The sequence below is a fragment of the Erythrolamprus reginae genome, chromosome 3 (assembly GCF_031021105.1).
Source record: "Erythrolamprus reginae isolate rEryReg1 chromosome 3, rEryReg1.hap1, whole genome shotgun sequence".
In the NCBI taxonomy this organism is placed as follows: domain Eukaryota; kingdom Metazoa; phylum Chordata; class Lepidosauria; order Squamata; family Dipsadidae; genus Erythrolamprus; species Erythrolamprus reginae.
In genome coordinates this window covers 153,314,956-153,333,192 of record NC_091952.1, presented here as the reverse complement: position 1 = coordinate 153,333,192, position 18,237 = coordinate 153,314,956, and the positions used below count along the sequence as shown (strand labels likewise).

Here is an 18,237-nt window from a genome sequence, read left to right as displayed (position 1 = left end):
GAATAACTCACTTGTAAAATTCTTCATTTGTGAGCATTTGTTGCTTTCACTGGCTGACTCAGATTAGGTTTCCATGAGAATATTTTCATCGTCCATTGTTACTGATTAATTTGGCTTTACTGTCTGGATTGAATGGCTGAATGATTTCCGTGATCTATTTTTTTTTAAGGACTTTTTCATTTTTGCAAAAAAGAAAGACAAATGCTCATGCATTTGTATGCTTTGAATCTTAATACGGTGGAATTATTTGTGCCTCTCTGTGTTGCCTTTTCAGATTTAAAAACAGCATTTGATTCCATACACTGAGAAAAACTCTAGGGAAAATTAGGTTCAACAGTTGATTGCTTCAGCTCAAAGTTAATTAGGTTTTTAAAAAATATGTTCAACATATTACCACACATATTGCGTAGTTGGCTGCAATAGACAAGAACAAACCAGCATAGATACAACAGCGTTTATTGACTCGAACTGGAACTAGAGAACAACAGGCAAATCCCTGTAATTTATACACTGGACCCACAGGGCCTTAACCAATCATAATACTTGAAAAAGCCCACCCAAATATGAATGTTATAAGTTTCCCTCCAAAACAACTGAAGTTGACAGTTAGGGCCATCTAAAGGTCAGTTTCACTTTAACAGGGCTTAACACAACTAGTATATACTGTATATATCAGTGATTTTCAACCTTCTTTGAGCCACAGCACATTTTTTACATTTACAAAATCCTGGGGCACACCACCAACCAAAATGACACAAAATGACACTCTAACGCAGTACATATTATACATATAGTTAATAATATAGTTTCTAAACGTATTTATACTCACTTAGTGTGAAACCTGGAATGGTAGTTTGGGGACCCATGTTTAATTTCCCCACGGCACACCTGACCATGTCTCACGGCACACTAGTGGTTGAAAAACACTGGTATATATAGTACTGTATATAATATATACTGCTCAAAAAATAAAGGGAACGCTGAGGAGTGCTTGGGGGAGGGATACTTCAGCTGACCCTCCATTGCCTGTTCAGCAGGCAGCTGCTGGGGAGAATTGAGAGCCCTCAAAGCTGCAGCTGATGAAAACCTCCATGTGGTGCCAGTCCTCTTGTAAGCTTACCTGGATGCAGGGAAATCAGAAGAAGGGATGCTGGCACTTTTATCCCACCTCCCCAAGAGAACCTTCCCTTCCCTTCTGTGTCTCCCCTTCCAACAGCTTCCAACTTTGCCCTGTTGCTGCCGCTGCTCTAAGGCCCTCCCTCCTCCAGCTGTTTCTGCCCAGCTAAATTGCTGCAACCCTAAAGGGAAAGAAACCCACCACCAGAGCCCTGCGGTGGCCGATCCGTCCCTCCCAAGAACGGCTTCCCTGCGCCCACCGGCCCCGCCTGCCTCACTTGCCTACCTTGCCGGCTTCTGTGGGGAGGGGCCGAAGGCAGATTCCTACCCCCACAAGACCCCTGGAGTAAGATGACCAGACTTCCCATTTTTTAAAAAATCTGGACTTTTTAAAAACGCTGCGGGACGTGGGACAAATTGCTAAAAAGCGGGATTGTCCCACCAAAAGCGGGACATCTGGTCACCTTATCCTCCAGTCATGCTAGATTGGATAATTAGAAGGCATTTGCTCATTATTAGAAGGCATTCGCCCATTTTTTTCATGTCTGGGAAGCCTGCAGGGAACTCCTGGGTCCTGCAGAATGGCAAAAAATGCCTCCATTTTTGTGAAAATGTTCTGTTTTTTTGCCCATTTCTTTTGCAAAAATGGGGTGGGCAAAGGGTCTGGGAAGCTTGCAGAGAACTCCTGGGTGCTGGGGGATGGCAAAAATGCACCAATCTTTGTGAAAAACAAGCTGTTTTTTGTCCTTTTACAAAAATTGGGGCATTTTGCCTTCCCCCAATCCCCAGGATCTATCCGCAGGCTTTCCAGAACCTCTGTCTATTTTTGCGAAAAACTGGCCGTTTTTTGCAAAAATGGGACCTCGGGGCAGGGCTTCGGAACTCTAAAAATGGCTGTAATTGGTGTATAAGAGACACTGACATTTCCACCCTCTTTTGGGGTGTGGGAAGGTGGGTCTTATACTCCGAAAAATATGGTATTATATAAACTATACAGTGCTATATACTGTGATACTATGAGCAGTGCAACAAAGCATGTTAATGAAAAAGTTAAAGTAGACAATGCTATTGCTTACTTGTGATTGGCTGTTCTACTTATAGGTGCATTCTTGATTCCGTATGTCATTGCATTGGTGTTTGAAGGAATCCCAATATTTCACCTTGAACTAGCTGTTGGACAGTTCTTGAGACAAGGCAGCATTGGAGTCTGGAGTCATATTTCACCCTATTTAGGAGGAATTGGTAGGTTATGACTTATTTTCAGTGTTACACATTCCTACAAGTGGCTGGGCTTCACACTTGGGAAAGAAGAGATGTTGTCATACAAAATTCCCTACAATAACAATCTCAAATATATGAGTGCCAGCGGATTGAAATGAAATCACCCAAAATTAAGACAGCATTGTCTACACACTTAGGAACCTCCTAACAACCCAGAAATGTAACAATTTGCAAATGAAGATAAAAAGTTGCCTATTTTCTTTTTCATTTCTGCACTATAACAAAATTAAAATAGCATACTAGGGAAAAGTATTAAAAATGAAAATGTCATAAAATTAAGAAAAAAGATTTGCAGAAATCATGAAAAGTTGGACAAGTATACATACCGGTACATTAAATTAATGTACTTGGATTCACACTGTAATCCTCTTGGCATCTTTTTAGTTTCCAAACATTTAAAAAAACTTGCAGTGTTGTTAAAACTTCACTGTTATTCTATTTTTATTATAGTAATTTATGACAATATTGTCATCATTACTGCTGCTCTTAATTTTTAAAACCATGTTATATTGTCTACTATTACATCTTTAAAAGAACCTTTCGTAAAATATTTTGATACATTTTTATGCCAGCCAGGGAAGTATAGTTATTGGGAGGCCTTGAAGCATAATCCATCAATCATCAAGCAAAAACTATGTATGATGACCTAAGCTAGGTTGCCTGTACTGGTCCCATTAATAGCATTACTTTTGCCTTGAAATCAGATGAGTAAAAAATAACAATCTGTGATAGCTCTGTAACTCCTGCAAATATTTCCTTAATACTGTACTTGTCAATGATAACATACACTTTTACACTTGGGTCCTGCTTGCCTGATTCCCATGTCGGCTATACCTGATTGGGCTTGGCAGATCAAGCCAACATCTCAATAACATCTTTGATAAGAACGACACCTCTAATGAAACTTCTTAAAAGCAGTAACACTCTGACACAAGCTAGAATCACATGACTTTTGCCTCTGCTTTCACTTGAGTTTATTTATTTCTACACATTAAGCTCATATACACTTATTTTATTACAATTCTAAAGCTGTTTGCTGCGAACAGGAGTGTGAGTTAAGACTTTAGATTTCCCCCAATTCCTGTTTGTTGGTGCTGATGTTGATTTTCTTCTGTTTATGCTTGCTTGTTCCATAGGCTACGCTTGCATGATGATATCATTCATAATCGGCTCATATTATAATATGATTAATGCCTGGGTGTTGTGGTACCTGGTAAACTCTTTCAAAGAGCCCTCGCCTTGGAGCATCTGTCCGGCCGACACCAGCAAAATGGGTGGGTGTGTTTTCTCTATATTTTAACTGTTTTTATTCATCAGCAGCTGAGACATGTTACATTACAACCAGGTGTATACATGTGCAACTATGTCACCTCCAATCTGATCTAAATGTAGTTCATAAAATCATACACCAAAATGTTCTTCCTGTTAATCTCTACTTCACCTTCAACCACAGCAATACATGACCATATAATAGATTCAAACTAAATGTAAACCGCTTCAAACTAGACATCAGAAAATATGACTTCAGCAATAGAGTGATCAATGCCTGGAATACACTACCTGACTGTGGTTTCTTCCCCAAACCCCAAAAACTTTAACCATAGACTGTCTACAGTCGACCTCTCCCATGTCTAAGATGTCTGTAAGGGGCATGCATAAGTGCACTACTGTGCCTACTGTCCCTGAACTACTGTCCTATTGTCCTCTTTTATCGTTACTTTTTACTTATGTTTATACAAACTACTATTATCCTACATATCAGAGGTTCTCAACTAATGCCGTGACCCCTTAAAACAGTACCATAAATCTAGTGCCAATTCTCCCAACAGAGCTTTAAACTGATTGGCAGGCAGGTCGGAATGACACACCCACTATAAACACATGATTGGTTGGATTGTAAAAATATGTTCCAAGGTGCCAGAATAGAAGCTTTAGTTCCTAACATCATAGGAAATTTGTCTTTTCACATGGTCTTAGGTGACCCCTGTGAAATGGTCGTTCAACCCCCAAAGGAGTCCCAACCCCCAGGTTGAGAACCTGTTTATACATGTTTGACAAATGAATAAATAAATAAATATATATATATATATTAAAGGTATCCTTGACATCAACATCATAATTTGCCCGATCTGAAGGAGTCCTGCACTTGTCTTTTCTTGTCTTGTGATTCTAGCTGTATGGACAAATCCTATGACCATTGCCTCACTCCAAAATGAAGAAAAATTCTTACCAGAGTATATATGAAAAAACACACTTCTATGAGGAAGAGATGGGGCTTGGGCAGGGGGCAGACTGTGGCTTGGATAAGTTAAAAAAAAAGCGGAAGGAGAGAATGAATCCTGATTCTTTCTTTCACATTACTGTACCAATAGTTTGTGTACGGTGTGTGATTAGCTTAATCAAATGTACTTAACATTGCTAATTACTATAATTATTCACTACAAAGTTTGCTGAGACTCTAGTATTAGCATCCAGCATGGTATGCTGATCAATGTAATCAGCAATATTTCCCTGGTGCCTGCTGGGCCCCAATGCCCCACTTGATTTAAAAATCAAATTAAATGAGAAATTAAAGCAGCAAGTTAGCAAACAGCAGCAAAAAGCTTTCAGCATTTTCCCATTACTCCCAAATGCTTTTAGATCCATCATAAACCACAGAAGATGATTTGAAAGTTAAAATGATGGGAACCCACTACTAGAGCCCCAGGGAACTGTCAGAGGACCAGAATATCTCCGGGACCGAAAGGCAAGGAGGGTGGGGGCAATCCTAATCTCCAGGGGGTAGTTGATTCCAGAGGGTCGGGGCCACCACAGAGAAGGCTCTTCCTCTGGGTCCCGCCAAACAACATTGTTTCATCGACGGGACCCGGAGAAGGCCAACTCTGTGGGACCTAATCGGTCGCTGGGTTTCGTGAGGCAGAAGGCGGTGCCGGAGATATTCTGGTTCGATGCCATGAAGGGTTTTATAGGTCATAACCAACACTTTGAATTGTGACCGGAAACTGATCGGCAACCAATGCAGACTGCGGAGTGTTGGTGTAACATGGGCATACCTAGGGAAGCCCATGATTGCTCTCGCAGCTGCATTCTGCACGATCTGAAGTTTCCGAACACTCTTTAGAGGTAGCCCCATGTAGAGAGCATTAAAGTAGTCAAACCTCGAGGTGATGAGGGCATGAGTGACTGTGAGCAGTTACTCCTGGTCCTGGTAGGGCCGCAACTGGTGCACCAGGCAAACCTAGGCAAATGCCCCCCTCGCCACAGCTGAAAGATGGTTCTCTAATGTGAGCTGTGCATCAAGGAGGACGCCCAAGTTGTGGATCCTCTCTGAGGGAGTCAATAATTCCCCCCACCCCAGGGTAATGGACGGACAGATGGAATTGTCCTTGGGAGGCAAGATCCACAGCCACTCTGTCTTATCAGGGTTGAGTTTGAGTCTGTTGACACCCATCCAGACCCTAACAGCCTCCAGGCACTGGCACATAACTTCCACTGCTTCGTTGACTGAACATGGGGTGGAGATGTACAGCTGGGTATCATCAGCGTACTGATGATACCTCACCCCATGCCCATGGATGATCTCACCCAGGGGTTTCATGTAGATATTAAATAGCACGGGGGAGAGGAACGACACCTGAGGCACCCCACAAGGGAGAAACCTCGAGGTCGACCTCTGACCACCCACTAACACCAACTGCGACTGACCGGAGAGGTAGGAGGAGAACCACTGAAGGACAGTGCCTCCCACTCCCAATCCCTCCAGGCAGTGCAGAGGGATACCATGGTCCATGTATCCTTCTCAGAAGATGCCACAAAGAAGAGGGCTTACAAAATGTCATGAAATCAAACCATTTGAATGGAAGCAACTTTTTGTTATGTATGGGCGTATGTAGGATTATTTGCATGCTAGCCACTGATTGGTGAACCACGCGGCAGAAAATTTAAATGACTGTCAGTGGCTGGCAGCCTCCAGGCTACAGCTTAGAGAAAACAAAGTGATGAATTGTTACTGTGACTTGTTCTTTCACTTAAGCGTGAATCCAACGCTTTTGACCATTTTGGTTTTGAAGCTTGAAAAGAGTATTTTAAGCATGGCACACATTTCCAAGATTTATTTGTTTATTTATTTATTCATTCATTCATTCAGACTTATATGCCACCCAGCTCCTGAAGGACTCTACAGTAGAAGATAATAGAAATAGCCTGTTGTAAATGGGAAACTTGTTTTTGAAGACCCGAAATGGAAATTCTGAATTCATACAGTCACTTTCAAATGTTTCTAATTCTAAGTGTTTCATTCACATTACTTAGTTGTTGTTGGCATGCTGTGTATAATTAATATGTGACTAATATTATATATATTATATATATGATGTATTAACTAACCATGTACGAGATGTAATGTGTGGTTGTGAATGAATTGGTTGACTGTTTTTTAAATTATATATGGGATTTTAGTAGTAACTTTTAATTAATTAGATTTGTTGTTGTGTTGCTTTTGTACCCTGTGAGCAGCCCCTATTCTTCAGAGAAGGGCGGCATACAAAAATAATAATAATAACAACAACAATAACAGTAACAATAATGTAATTAATACCATTTGTCCCAGAATAAGACATCCATGATAATAAGCCCAATCAGGCTTTTGAATGCATGGCAGTAACATCAAACGTTTATTTCAGGGTTTAAAAAAATATAAGAAAGGGTCTTATTTTCAGGGAAACATAGGTATGTAGGGAATTTAGTTAACTTAACTTCTCTTTACTTAGAGGAGGCATTCAAAAATATAAAGTAACATCTTTTGCCTGCATTGAAAAAAAAAACTTTTACGCACTTCCTCCCTGAATTCATGAAGTAATGTGAATTATTAGTACCTCTAAGAGTCTTCATGTGTCTCTTTATTTTAGAGCTCATCAAAGAATGCGAGCAAAGCTCTGAATCCAATTACTTTTGGTACAGATCCACACTGAACATCAGCACAGACATCACAGAGACTGGCCCATTCATTCCGTCGTTGACTATACCTCTGGCCACTTCCTGGATCATTGTTTTCCTCTGTACAGCTCAAGGAATTGAAACAACTGGAAAGGTGAGGAGTCTTTTTCCCGGATGGTTTTTGACTAGCCACTAGCCAAATACTAGTTGACCCTAGGGATGGCTTCTAACGTAACTTGCTGCCGGTTTGCTTCCTCCTGCACCTGTGGCCACACCTTGTGGGTGTGCGCATGCTTCACACATATGCGCATACGCAGTGACAATTTTTTTAAAAAAAAATCCCCCCAAAAGCTAAAAACAAGACAGCGACCAAATGCACAGTGCCAGAAACTTGGCCTCTGCACATGTGCAGAAGAAAAAAGGCAGAAAAAAATTTCCCCCCCAAAATTATTATTTTTAAAATCCATTTAAAAAAAAAAAAAAGATAGCAGTACCCATGGATAAGCACTGACCAAACCTGTTCTGTGATGTCATCATGACATCACCAGAGGTTCTGGCAATCCTGACCCTGCATAGGTTCATTCTCAGGCATGGTCAGTCGCATAACCCCAATTCATCCACTGCAATAATTATATAATGGGCTGTAATTTAGGAATTTCTGATCTTCCCCATGGAAGAGAGAAATGGTAGATCCCCTGCAACCCATGTTCATTACCCCATTTATTGGGTCCACAGCACTTCATTATTTTGTTGTTAAAAAAATTCTGTTATGAAATCATCCAGATTCTGGCAGTTTGATTTGTGCCTTGGTAGAAAGATGGTCCACAGTATGAATGGCCGGACTGTGGTGGGATCATTAACTAGGTTTCTATCATGATGATATAATCAGTCCTCCACATCTCTGCTCACAAGAGAATACCTTATGCCACCAGGCTTGAAATTTTGAGTTTAGACAATTTAGAACTACACTGCCTTCGGTCTGACCTAAGCGACATACATAAAATTATCTACTACAATGTTCTACCTGTCAATGAATACTTCAGCTTCAACCACAACAATACACAAGCACACAGTAGATACAAATTTAAAGTAAACTGTTTCAAACCTGCAGAAAATACAACTTCAGTAACAGAATGGTCAGTGCCTGGAACGCACTACCTGACTCTTTGGTTTCTTCCCCAAACCCCTACAATTTTAACCTTAGACTGACATCACCCATTCCTAAGAGTAATGTAAGGGGTGTGCATACGTGTACAATTGTGCCTACCCCGTCCTAATATCTCCATTTATTTGTATCCATTTCATGTAATCATAAACACGTTTATACTTGAATCTGTTATCATATACATGCTTGTCAAATAAATAAAATAACAAATAAAATTATCGGTTTGAATGCTTTCTTCCTGCTTTTTCTCTCTGTGCAGGCAATTTATGTTGTAATCTCTCTTCTATATATAACTTTAACTATACTCCTTATTTATGGACTGACTCTCCCAGGAGCTATTGAAGGGCTAATTCATCTGTTCACTCCTGATGCAAGTATATTCCCATTAAATTTCTAGATGTTTGTAAGAGTTAATTGTTTTATTGAGCAGGATCTGCTAGTTCTCTAATGATTTCAGTTTCAAAAAAGAGGTATTTACAATTTTTACCCACTGAAGCTGCTAGAAGCCATGCATGGAGGGATTATGTGTGGGATACTCAGAAACTCTGACACCTTTACAGAGCTCTATGAATGTGATCCTCTGTTCACTTCTTCCCATGCCATGTGGCCATTCATCGTGGGTGCTTGCGAGCTTCGCAGTGTCAAAATATATTTTTAAAATCTCCCCCCAAAATCCAAAAACAAGATGATAAAACATGTGCAGTGCCAGAAACATGGAAAATATGGCGGTAGGAAAAGCAAGTAAAACACCTGGCTGCAAAGCTAGAGGTATAACAAGTAGGAAGAGGGAGATTGTGATCCCGCTGTATAGAGCGCTGGTGAGACCATATTTGGAATACTGTGTTCAGTTCTGGAGACCTCACCTACAAAAAGATATTGATAGAATTGAACGGGTCCAAAGATGGACTACAAAAATGGTGGAAGGTCCTAAGCATAAAACGTATCAGGAAAGACTTAATGAACTCAATCTGTATAGTCTGGAGGACAGAAGGAAAAGGGGGGACATGATCTAAACATTTAAATATGTTAAAGGGTTAAATAAGGTCCAGGGGGAAAGTGTTTTTAATAGGAAAGTGAACACAAGAACAAGGGGACACAATCTGAGGTTAGTTGGGGGAAAGATCAAAAGCAACATGAGAAAATATTATTTTATTGAAAGAGTAATAGATCCTTGGAACAAACTTCCAGTAGACGTGGTTGGTAAATCCACAGTAACTGAATTTAAACATGCCTGGGATAAACATATATCCACCTTAAGATAAAATACAGGAAATAGTATAAGGGCAGACTAGATGGACCATGAGGTCTTTTTCTGCCGTCAGACTTCTGTTTCTAACATATATCCATCTTAAGATAAAATACAGGAAATAGTATAAGGGCAGACTAGATGGACCATGAGGTCTTTTTCTGCCGACAATCTTCTATGTTTAACATGGCTTCTGCGCATGCTCAGAAGAAAAAAATATTTTTTAAAAAAAGATGGCATTTCTGACGAACCAGTTCTATTATGTTATTGTGATGTCACCAGCAGGTTGCTACCAGTTCGGGTGAACTGGTCTGAACTCACATCTGAACTCAGCCCACATTTATCTATAATTGCTGAAGTATATAATCAGTTTTGCAATTTCTTTGCTTATTATACCTTATTTAGAGAATCTGGGAATTAATTAGTGTTACTAACGGTTGACTAGCCACATGGATTGGAGGTAGCACTTAACTCATCAATCACAAGTGGTATGATCAGTCATTAGAAACAATAGGAAGTTCAACAACCTTTGCAGGTCCATACATTTCAAACTCCAACATCAGATTGTATATGCTTTCTACAGCAACCTGTTACCTACCTTTATAACTCTTTATTTATTCATTTGCTTCCTAGTTGTGCACCAGATGCCTAGGAAAGCTGTAATTATTTTTTTAGCTGCTATTATTTTACATAGGAATTATCCCTTTAAGTCTTAAGATCTCACCAATTTACACTTCCTCAGTGTTAGAAAGAGAGAGAAATCATACAGCTGCATATACCATATATGGTATATATGGAACACTTAATAAACATGCTTTTATTACATTTATTCATAAATAAGTTCCATAGTATATTAATATTTAATATTTAAGGTTTATTTTTATAAGTATATAAAAAGTTCCATAGTATATTAATATTTAAGGTTTATTTTTATAAGTATATTTAAATTGGGGTGTTGCATCTATAGCATTATAGTAAATTATTGATTTTAGAAGTATTTGTGATTTTAACTTGAATCTTGTAACCTCTTATAGTAATTACACAAAATGCTAGTCAGGGTGCATGTAAAGATGACAGTCTAACCGTAAAGCCTAACAAAGATGACAGCTAATGGGGTTCACTATTTTTTACTTCATTTTTATTTTTAATGTTTTTAATAGTTCACAGTCCTAAAAAATCCACGCACATGGCTTGATGCAGCTACCCAGAGTTTCTTCTCCCTTTCTTTAGCGCTTGGAGGACATATAGCATATTCAAGCTACAATCCACAAAAGTAGGTGTAGTCTAATTTTGTGTATCTTAACCGAGTGCTCAACATACTGTATAGAAATATCATTTGTCAGTAAAGTGTAGGGTTTTCTGTAGAAGCAGGGGGTTGAACTAGAAGACCTCCAAGGTCTCTTCCTACTTTATTGTTGTAGCTATTATTGTTGTTGTTGTTGTTGTTGTTATTATTATTGTCAAAATCATTTTTGTACTCATAAGTGAAAAGAAAGAATTTAAGCAAAGTTAGCTTTTCCTACTCCTTTATGTCAGCCTGCTGTGCAGTGTAAAGTCATCTTATTTTGTTGCCTAAAGAAGGGACCATATGTCTTTCTAATATAATCTATGGCATGTTTATAAGATTTTGCAATACTATTTTTACTACAATTCCTCCTTTCACCTATATCACTACCCATTTTACAGTCACTTCATCATCCTGCATGGCTGGAAATTTCTGTATACTTGTCAAAATTCCATCAGTTTAGGTCATTAATATCCTTTCAAGTAACCTTAAGATTATTTCCAGAAGCAACTGAACATAACTATGTAGGTTTTTTTGTTTTGTTCTTGCAAACATATTATTGTTCTAATTTTCTTTGCTTCCCAGTCTAGCCCGCACCTTTAACATTTTTTGGTGATTTCCAGATCCTGCTAACTATTACAACTGCTTAGCTTCCTGCTCAATTTCTAACTTCAGAGGGTAGTTCATTACAACTATGAGTCATTGGCCTAATAAAATAAAATGTAAATTTCATCTGCTATATCTATGAAGTGTAGGATACATTAGTTCACATTTAAAATTAAATCAGTGATGAGAGTTCTGACATAACTGATAATTTTCATACTTAATACTGCCTGTTAGAAAGTTTAATCTGTTTTCTTTCTTTTTCTTCTAGAAATGACTGTGAAAAAGATTCTGTCATAATAGCTATAGCGGACAGTTTAACATCTATATATACCGCAATTGCCATATTTTCACTTGTTGGGTTCAAAGCATCACTAAGCTCCTCGGACTGTTTGGATCAGTAAGCTATTAGAATAATTTAAGATTCAAATCTCACTTTAATTTTGATTTGCATTCCATATTCCATATTCTAGAAACTGCTTTGGTTGCGCTGATGGATGATCTCTGGTGGGCCCAGGATAGGAGTTTATCCTGTATCCTGGTGCTTCTTGACCTCCCAGAGGCTTTTGATACCATCAACCATGGTATCTTACTGCGCCGGTTGGGGGGGGGGGTTAGGGGTGGGAGGCACTGTCTTACGGTGGTTCTCCTCCTACCTCTCCGGTTGGTCGCAGTTGAGGAGTGCTACAGAATGAAATTGGAATGAATACAAACCTAGAGAAATTCCTATAAATTATATAATAGTACATTCCAGTATTTTTAATTCCTGGTAATTTAAAATTTAAAACATCTTTCTGATGTTATTATCTTTACGACTGGTCAAATCAAATCAAATCATTGGTTGCCTGTAGGAGAAAGAGTAGTAAAAAGTTTAACTTTATTGATTGTCTTTACTCCGACATTGCTTTTGTTACATTTGATCACCAAGTACATTCATGTAATTGGGATTATTGACTTGAGACTGTAGCCCAATTGTTTGCCTCCTGTGCAATAATGTCTTCTTGAGGCTAATCCTTTCTTGCTTATTTAATCCGCCAAATAACAACAAGCTAAAGCATACAAAGTACGTAAAATGCAACCCAGAGAGTTTTTTTAATTTCAGATTTATTAATGCCAGTTAATAACAGTTTTGGGCTGGGCTTATCAAAGTTCCTGAACCATTTTCCAAAGTGGCTTCACACATGCTGTGTATTGCTGAAATGCAACAAAGATATGCTGGTTAATTGAAGGCAAGTTATCTCTGTCCATGTAAGACTGCAGCTGGTAGATCAGCTAAGCTGATACTGGAATCTACCCTTAGACTTAAAAAGGTGTCTTACTAGCTAGACTTACTTGTGGCTGATAAAACTCACCTTCCTCCTCTTGTTCCTCTAAATGATGACTCTCTTAACCTGTTGCGAAAACGCTTTTTGCTTACTGATCTAGATTACACATTAGGATTTCTAATTCAATGTAACCGACTTTCATAGAATAAATAAGTTGGACATTGCTTAGTTGGACAGGACTACTTATTAATCCTAATTTGATTCACCAGACAATAAAAGTTTTGTTTCCTGAACACTTTTGGATGTACAGTATTTTACAGCCTGCTAATCATGAAAATAACCTCTAATTTAATCTTCTGTTTACATGATGACAATGTATACTCCACAGTACCCATTGCCAATGCTGCACATATGAAAGAAACAAATAAAAACATGGAACTGTTGTTCAGGAACATCCGATATATCAAGAACGACTGGAATATCTGTGGAAATCTAAAAGTAGTATGCTCTGCTGCTTGGAGTGCAGCAGAGACCAAGATAGACTAAGTACTGTACAGTGATCCCTCGAGTTTCGCGATCTCGATTATTGCGAAACGCTATATCGCGATTTTTCAACCCGGAAGTAAACAACACCATCTGCGCATGTGCGCCCTTTTTTTTTCCCTATGGCCACGCATGCGTAGATGGTGGAGTTTGCTTCCCCGCCGGGCAGATCAGCTGCTGGGCGGCTTCCCTGGGTCTTCCCCCTCTTGCCGGGGTTTCCCCTTTGCGTGGGCGGCGGGGAAACCCCAGCGCTGCTTCCGCGAGCAACGGCGTGGGCAGGCGAAGGGCGGGCGCGCGGACAAGCGGCGGCCGGACAAACGGGAGCAATGCGGCGGCCTCACAAGCGGCGGCCGCGCCAGCAACGGTGGCGCGGCGGCCGGACAAACGGGAGCAACGCGGCGGCCTCACAAGCGGCGGCCGCACCAGCAACGGCGCCGCGGCGTCCGGACAAAGGGGAACAACGCGGCGGCCTCACAAGCGGCGGCCGCGCCAGCAACGGCGGCGCGGCATCCGGACAAAGGGGAGCAACGCGGTGGCCTCACAAGCGGCGGCCGCGCCAGCAACGGCGGCGCGGCGTCCGGACAAATGGGAGCAACGTGGCGGCCTCACAAGCGGCGGCCACGCCAGCAATGGCGGCGCGGCGGCCGCACAAATGGGAGCAACGCGGCGGCCTCACAAGCGGCGGCCGCGCCAGCAACGGCGGCGCGGCGGCCGCACAAACGGGAGCAACGCGGCGGCCTCACAAGCGGCGGCCGCGCCAGCAATGGCGGCGCGGCGGCCGCACAAATGGGAGCAACGCGGCGGCCTCACAAGCGGCGGCCGTGCCAGCAACGGCGGCACGGCGGCCGCACAAACGGGAGCAGCGCGGCGGCCGCACAAACGGGAGCAGCGCGGCGGCCGCACAAACGGGAGCAACGCGGCGGCCTCACAAGCGGCGGCCACGCCAGCAACGGCGGCGCGGCGGCCGCACAAACGGGAGCAACGCGGCGGCCTCACAAGCGGCGGCCGCGCCAGCAATGGCGGCGCGGCGGCCGCACAAATGGGAGCAACGCGGCGGCCTCACAAGCGGCGGCCGCGCCAGCAACGGCGGCGCGGCGGCCGCACAAACGGGAGCAGCGCGGCGGCCGCACAAACGGGAGCAGCGCGGCGGCCGCACAAACGGGAGCAACGCGGCGGCCTCACAAGCGGCGGCCACGCCAGCAACAGCGGCGTGGCGGCCGCACAAACGGGAGCAACGCGGCGGCCTCACAAGCGGCGGCCACGCCAGCAATGGCGGCGCGGCGGCTGCACAAATGGGAGCAACGCGGCGGCCTCACAAGCGGCGGCCGCGCCAGCAACGGCAGCGCGGCGGCCGCACAAACGGGAGCAGCGCGGCGGCCGCACAAACGGGAGCAACGCGGCGGCCTCACAAGCGGCGGCCACGCCAGCAACAGCAGCGCGGCGGCCGCACAAACGGGAGCAACGCGGCGGCCTCACAAGCGGCGGCCACGCCAGCAACGGCGGCGCGGCGGCCGCACAAACAGGAGCAACACGGCGGCCTCACAAGCGGCGGCCGCGCTAGCAACGGCGGCGCGGCGGCCGCACAAACGGGAGCAACGCAGCGGCCTCGCAAGTGGCGCCCGCGCCAGCAACGGCGGCATGAGGAACGCGGCCGCCGCGCCGCTCGTGCCGGGAACCAAACAGCCTGAGTTGCTCCCGGATTCTCCTCCGACCTGCCCTCAACTTACCTTCCAGCTGATGCTTCGATCCTTGGAAGAGGCCAGAGCGCCTTTCTGCACCACACTCTCCGCTTCAGTTCCTTTCCGGAAGATGGAAGTTTCTCTCCTTCCATCCTTTCTAGCAATACAATACTTGATGGTTAAAACCATCGAGTACAGTATTGTATTGCTAGAAAGGATGGTTAAAACCATCGAGTATTGTATTGCTAGAAAGGATGGAAGGAGAGAAACTTCCATCTTCCGGAAAGGAACCGAAGCGGAGAGTGTGGTGCAGAAAGGCGCTCTGGCCTCTTCCAAGGATCGAAGCATCAGTTGGAAGGTAAGTTGAGGGCAGGTCGGAGGAGAATCCGGGAGCAACTCAGGCTGTTTGGTTCCCGGCACGAGCGGCGCGGCGGCGGGCAGGCGGGTCCTCAGCTGTTGGTCGGGGGTCTTCCCAAGTGCGGAAGTGAAAAACACCATCTGCACATGCGCGAGGGCACGCATGCGCAGATGGTGTTTTTACTTCCGCACCACTATATCGCGAAAAATCGAGTATCGCGAGGGGTCTTGGAACGTAACCCTCGCGATACTCGAGGGATCACTGTACTTGGTTGTTGCATAAGCGAATGGGATAGCCATGCTAGAGTCACATTAGATTAAGAAGAAATGCCCACTCCAAAATAATTTATTATTTAGATTTGCATTTATTATTTAGATTTGTATGCCGCCCCTCTCCGAAGACTCCAGGTTCCAGGATAGCAAAGGGGGCACATGAACTATTTTTTGACCCAACAAAGATATTTTTGCCTCTACTTCACATAAAACGGACTATGAAAAATTAATGTTTAGCATTTTCTTCTGGAAATATTCAGCTAAATGGAACTATTATAAAATTAAATATAATCCTATTGATTTCCTCCCTCCCTCCCTTAGCTTTCTAATCACCGGATCATTCTGAAATGGTTACAGAATTACCTTTTTGAACCTTGTGCACCTAGAACTGGAAGCAATTATTATATTTCCTAGGATTTAAAAAATATACAGCCAAAATTATGTTGACTGTTTTTTGGGGGGAGAGGGGTCAGTGGGTAGTATTCCTATCAAATAACTGGCTCATATTGACTGTTTAATAATAATGTTTAATTTTTTTCACAAGTACTGTTACCAAGGCACGTATCTATTTATTTTTTATTACTGTATTTTATTCTCTTATCTCTATTTTTATTTATTGTCTTTTATTTCTGTTTCCTAAGTAAATAAAATTTTGCATGTGTCTCTTTTATACTGCTATTTTTATCCCTTAGATTTAAAAAGAATTTCTGGTAATACATGACTTATATGTTGCTTTCCATTCATCATTTCATCATCCTGAGGAAGTTAGGTCAATAATAAGGAATCATTAGACGTGTAATTCAATATTTGGAGGGTCTGTGTATATTATTGTGGATGATGCTATTTGGGTGTATGTAAGCATGAATACTCAAAGTGATAGCAATTAGGAGCAAAAGTTAACTTGCTAACTATGGTAGCAATGCAAATAATTCATGCCTTTCTGGATTTCCACAACAGTAATATTGAATCACTCACACATGCATTTAATTTGATGGAAGGCACCATTTTAAAAGAGAACTATACACTTTGGCTCGACTCTCTGTTTGAAGCTGACCCATCAAAAGTTTCTGCTCTCAATCTGACAAAATGTGATGTTGAACAGTTTCTTGATAAGGTACGTAAGCATATTACTGAAAGATCCTTTTTTCCTATGAAAGAATACTATAGATTTCTTGTACATGTCAGGGGTAGGTTCCTTTTAACTTTTGCTACTGGTGCGCATTGTGATGTTTTGTGTGCATGCGCTCGCATGCATCCACCCGTCCCCTTGCACAATTTTACTTCCGTGCATGCGCAGAGGGACGTTTTAGCCCCAAAGACAGCTGAGGAGCTACTCAGTTGTGCTTTGGACGAAGAAATAAAGGTCGGTATTAATTTGGGGGCAGGCGGAACAGCTTTTTTCCAAAGCACAGGATGAAGAGCAGCCATCCAAACCCCAAAAATATGGTGGCGCACTTGGACCGGCACAGAAAATACCAGAGCTGTCATGCCAAAATTACATCATCAGTGGGCCACTACTGGAGCATCGGTATCGGACCTCAACAGTAGGAACCCACCCCTGGTATATGTAGTCTTTGACAATAGTTCATTTGTTGTGATTGGCTCTGGCCCAGCTCCTGCCCCAGGGAATGGGGAGGTGGATGCAGGGGAAACTTCAACATGTCACAGGCCTGTGTTATTACCGACAAAATTAGTTCAGAGTTTAGTTTCCTTGGACAAAGAAGAAGGTAGGAGTGACTCAGCAGAGGAGGGCTTGGCACACAGCCAAGGCAGTCAATCTTCCTTATCTTCTATAGCTTCAGATGATGGCACGTTGGACCCATGCAAGCACAGAATTATGCGTAGAAGAGACCAAGTAAGAACATATTAGAGGAAATAAGGGAGGCCACCTGTGTTTGGGTGGGGCTACAGTAATTAGGGCTGCTGCTATAAATAGCAGTATGTGGGTTTGGCCATTGTGTAAGAATATCTGTTGCAGTATCGTCAGGAATCTTGTGTGCTGGACTTTGTTGCTTTTTCATACCTTTGGAATCAAAGCAGAGCAGCGTGTGTATGTCTCACTTCGTTGGAAGAAGAAGGGTTGTGAAGTTTCTCCACAGCTGCTGGCTAAGTACTTAATGACGTCTTAAGGGACATTGTACAGGCTACCCAGTTGTTTTGGGAAGAGTGCTCTTTGCAATACAAAAAGAGTGCTTAGTTTATTTTGACTTTTGTGATAAAGAACATTGTTTTGAATTTTCAAAGGTGTGTATGTCTGAAATTTGTATCCTTGAATTTTCGGGAGGCTCCTATCAGAGAGCCTGACAGAACATCATTTAGTGACTGTTCAAAGTTACAATGGCACTAAATAAAGTGACGTATGACAGTTTTTCACATTTGTGACGATTGCAGTATCTCCATGGTCATGTGTGCAGATGTTTGGCACTGATTCATATCTGTGACAGTTGCAGAGTTCTGGGGTCAAGTGACCCCTCTTTTTTTGCAACCTT

The 18,237-nt window shown here is 42.5% G+C and overlaps 1 protein-coding gene across 1 annotated transcript in view; it reads left to right on the top strand.

Moving 5' to 3' along the window:
* The window catches only part of LOC139165435 (sodium-dependent neutral amino acid transporter B(0)AT3-like), a 33,488-nt gene that overhangs the window by 6,209 nt on the left and 9,042 nt on the right, over positions 1-18,237 (top strand). Inside the window, exons 2-8 of the mRNA XM_070748614.1 lie at positions 2,218-2,358; positions 3,534-3,671; positions 7,305-7,486; positions 8,757-8,867; positions 10,904-11,016; positions 11,903-12,031; positions 16,706-16,862. Coding sequence (XP_070604715.1) covers positions 2,218-2,358; positions 3,534-3,671; positions 7,305-7,486; positions 8,757-8,867; positions 10,904-11,016; positions 11,903-12,031; positions 16,706-16,862 — 971 coding nt within the window. The remainder of the gene's footprint in view (positions 1-2,217; positions 2,359-3,533; positions 3,672-7,304; positions 7,487-8,756; positions 8,868-10,903; positions 11,017-11,902; positions 12,032-16,705; positions 16,863-18,237) is intronic.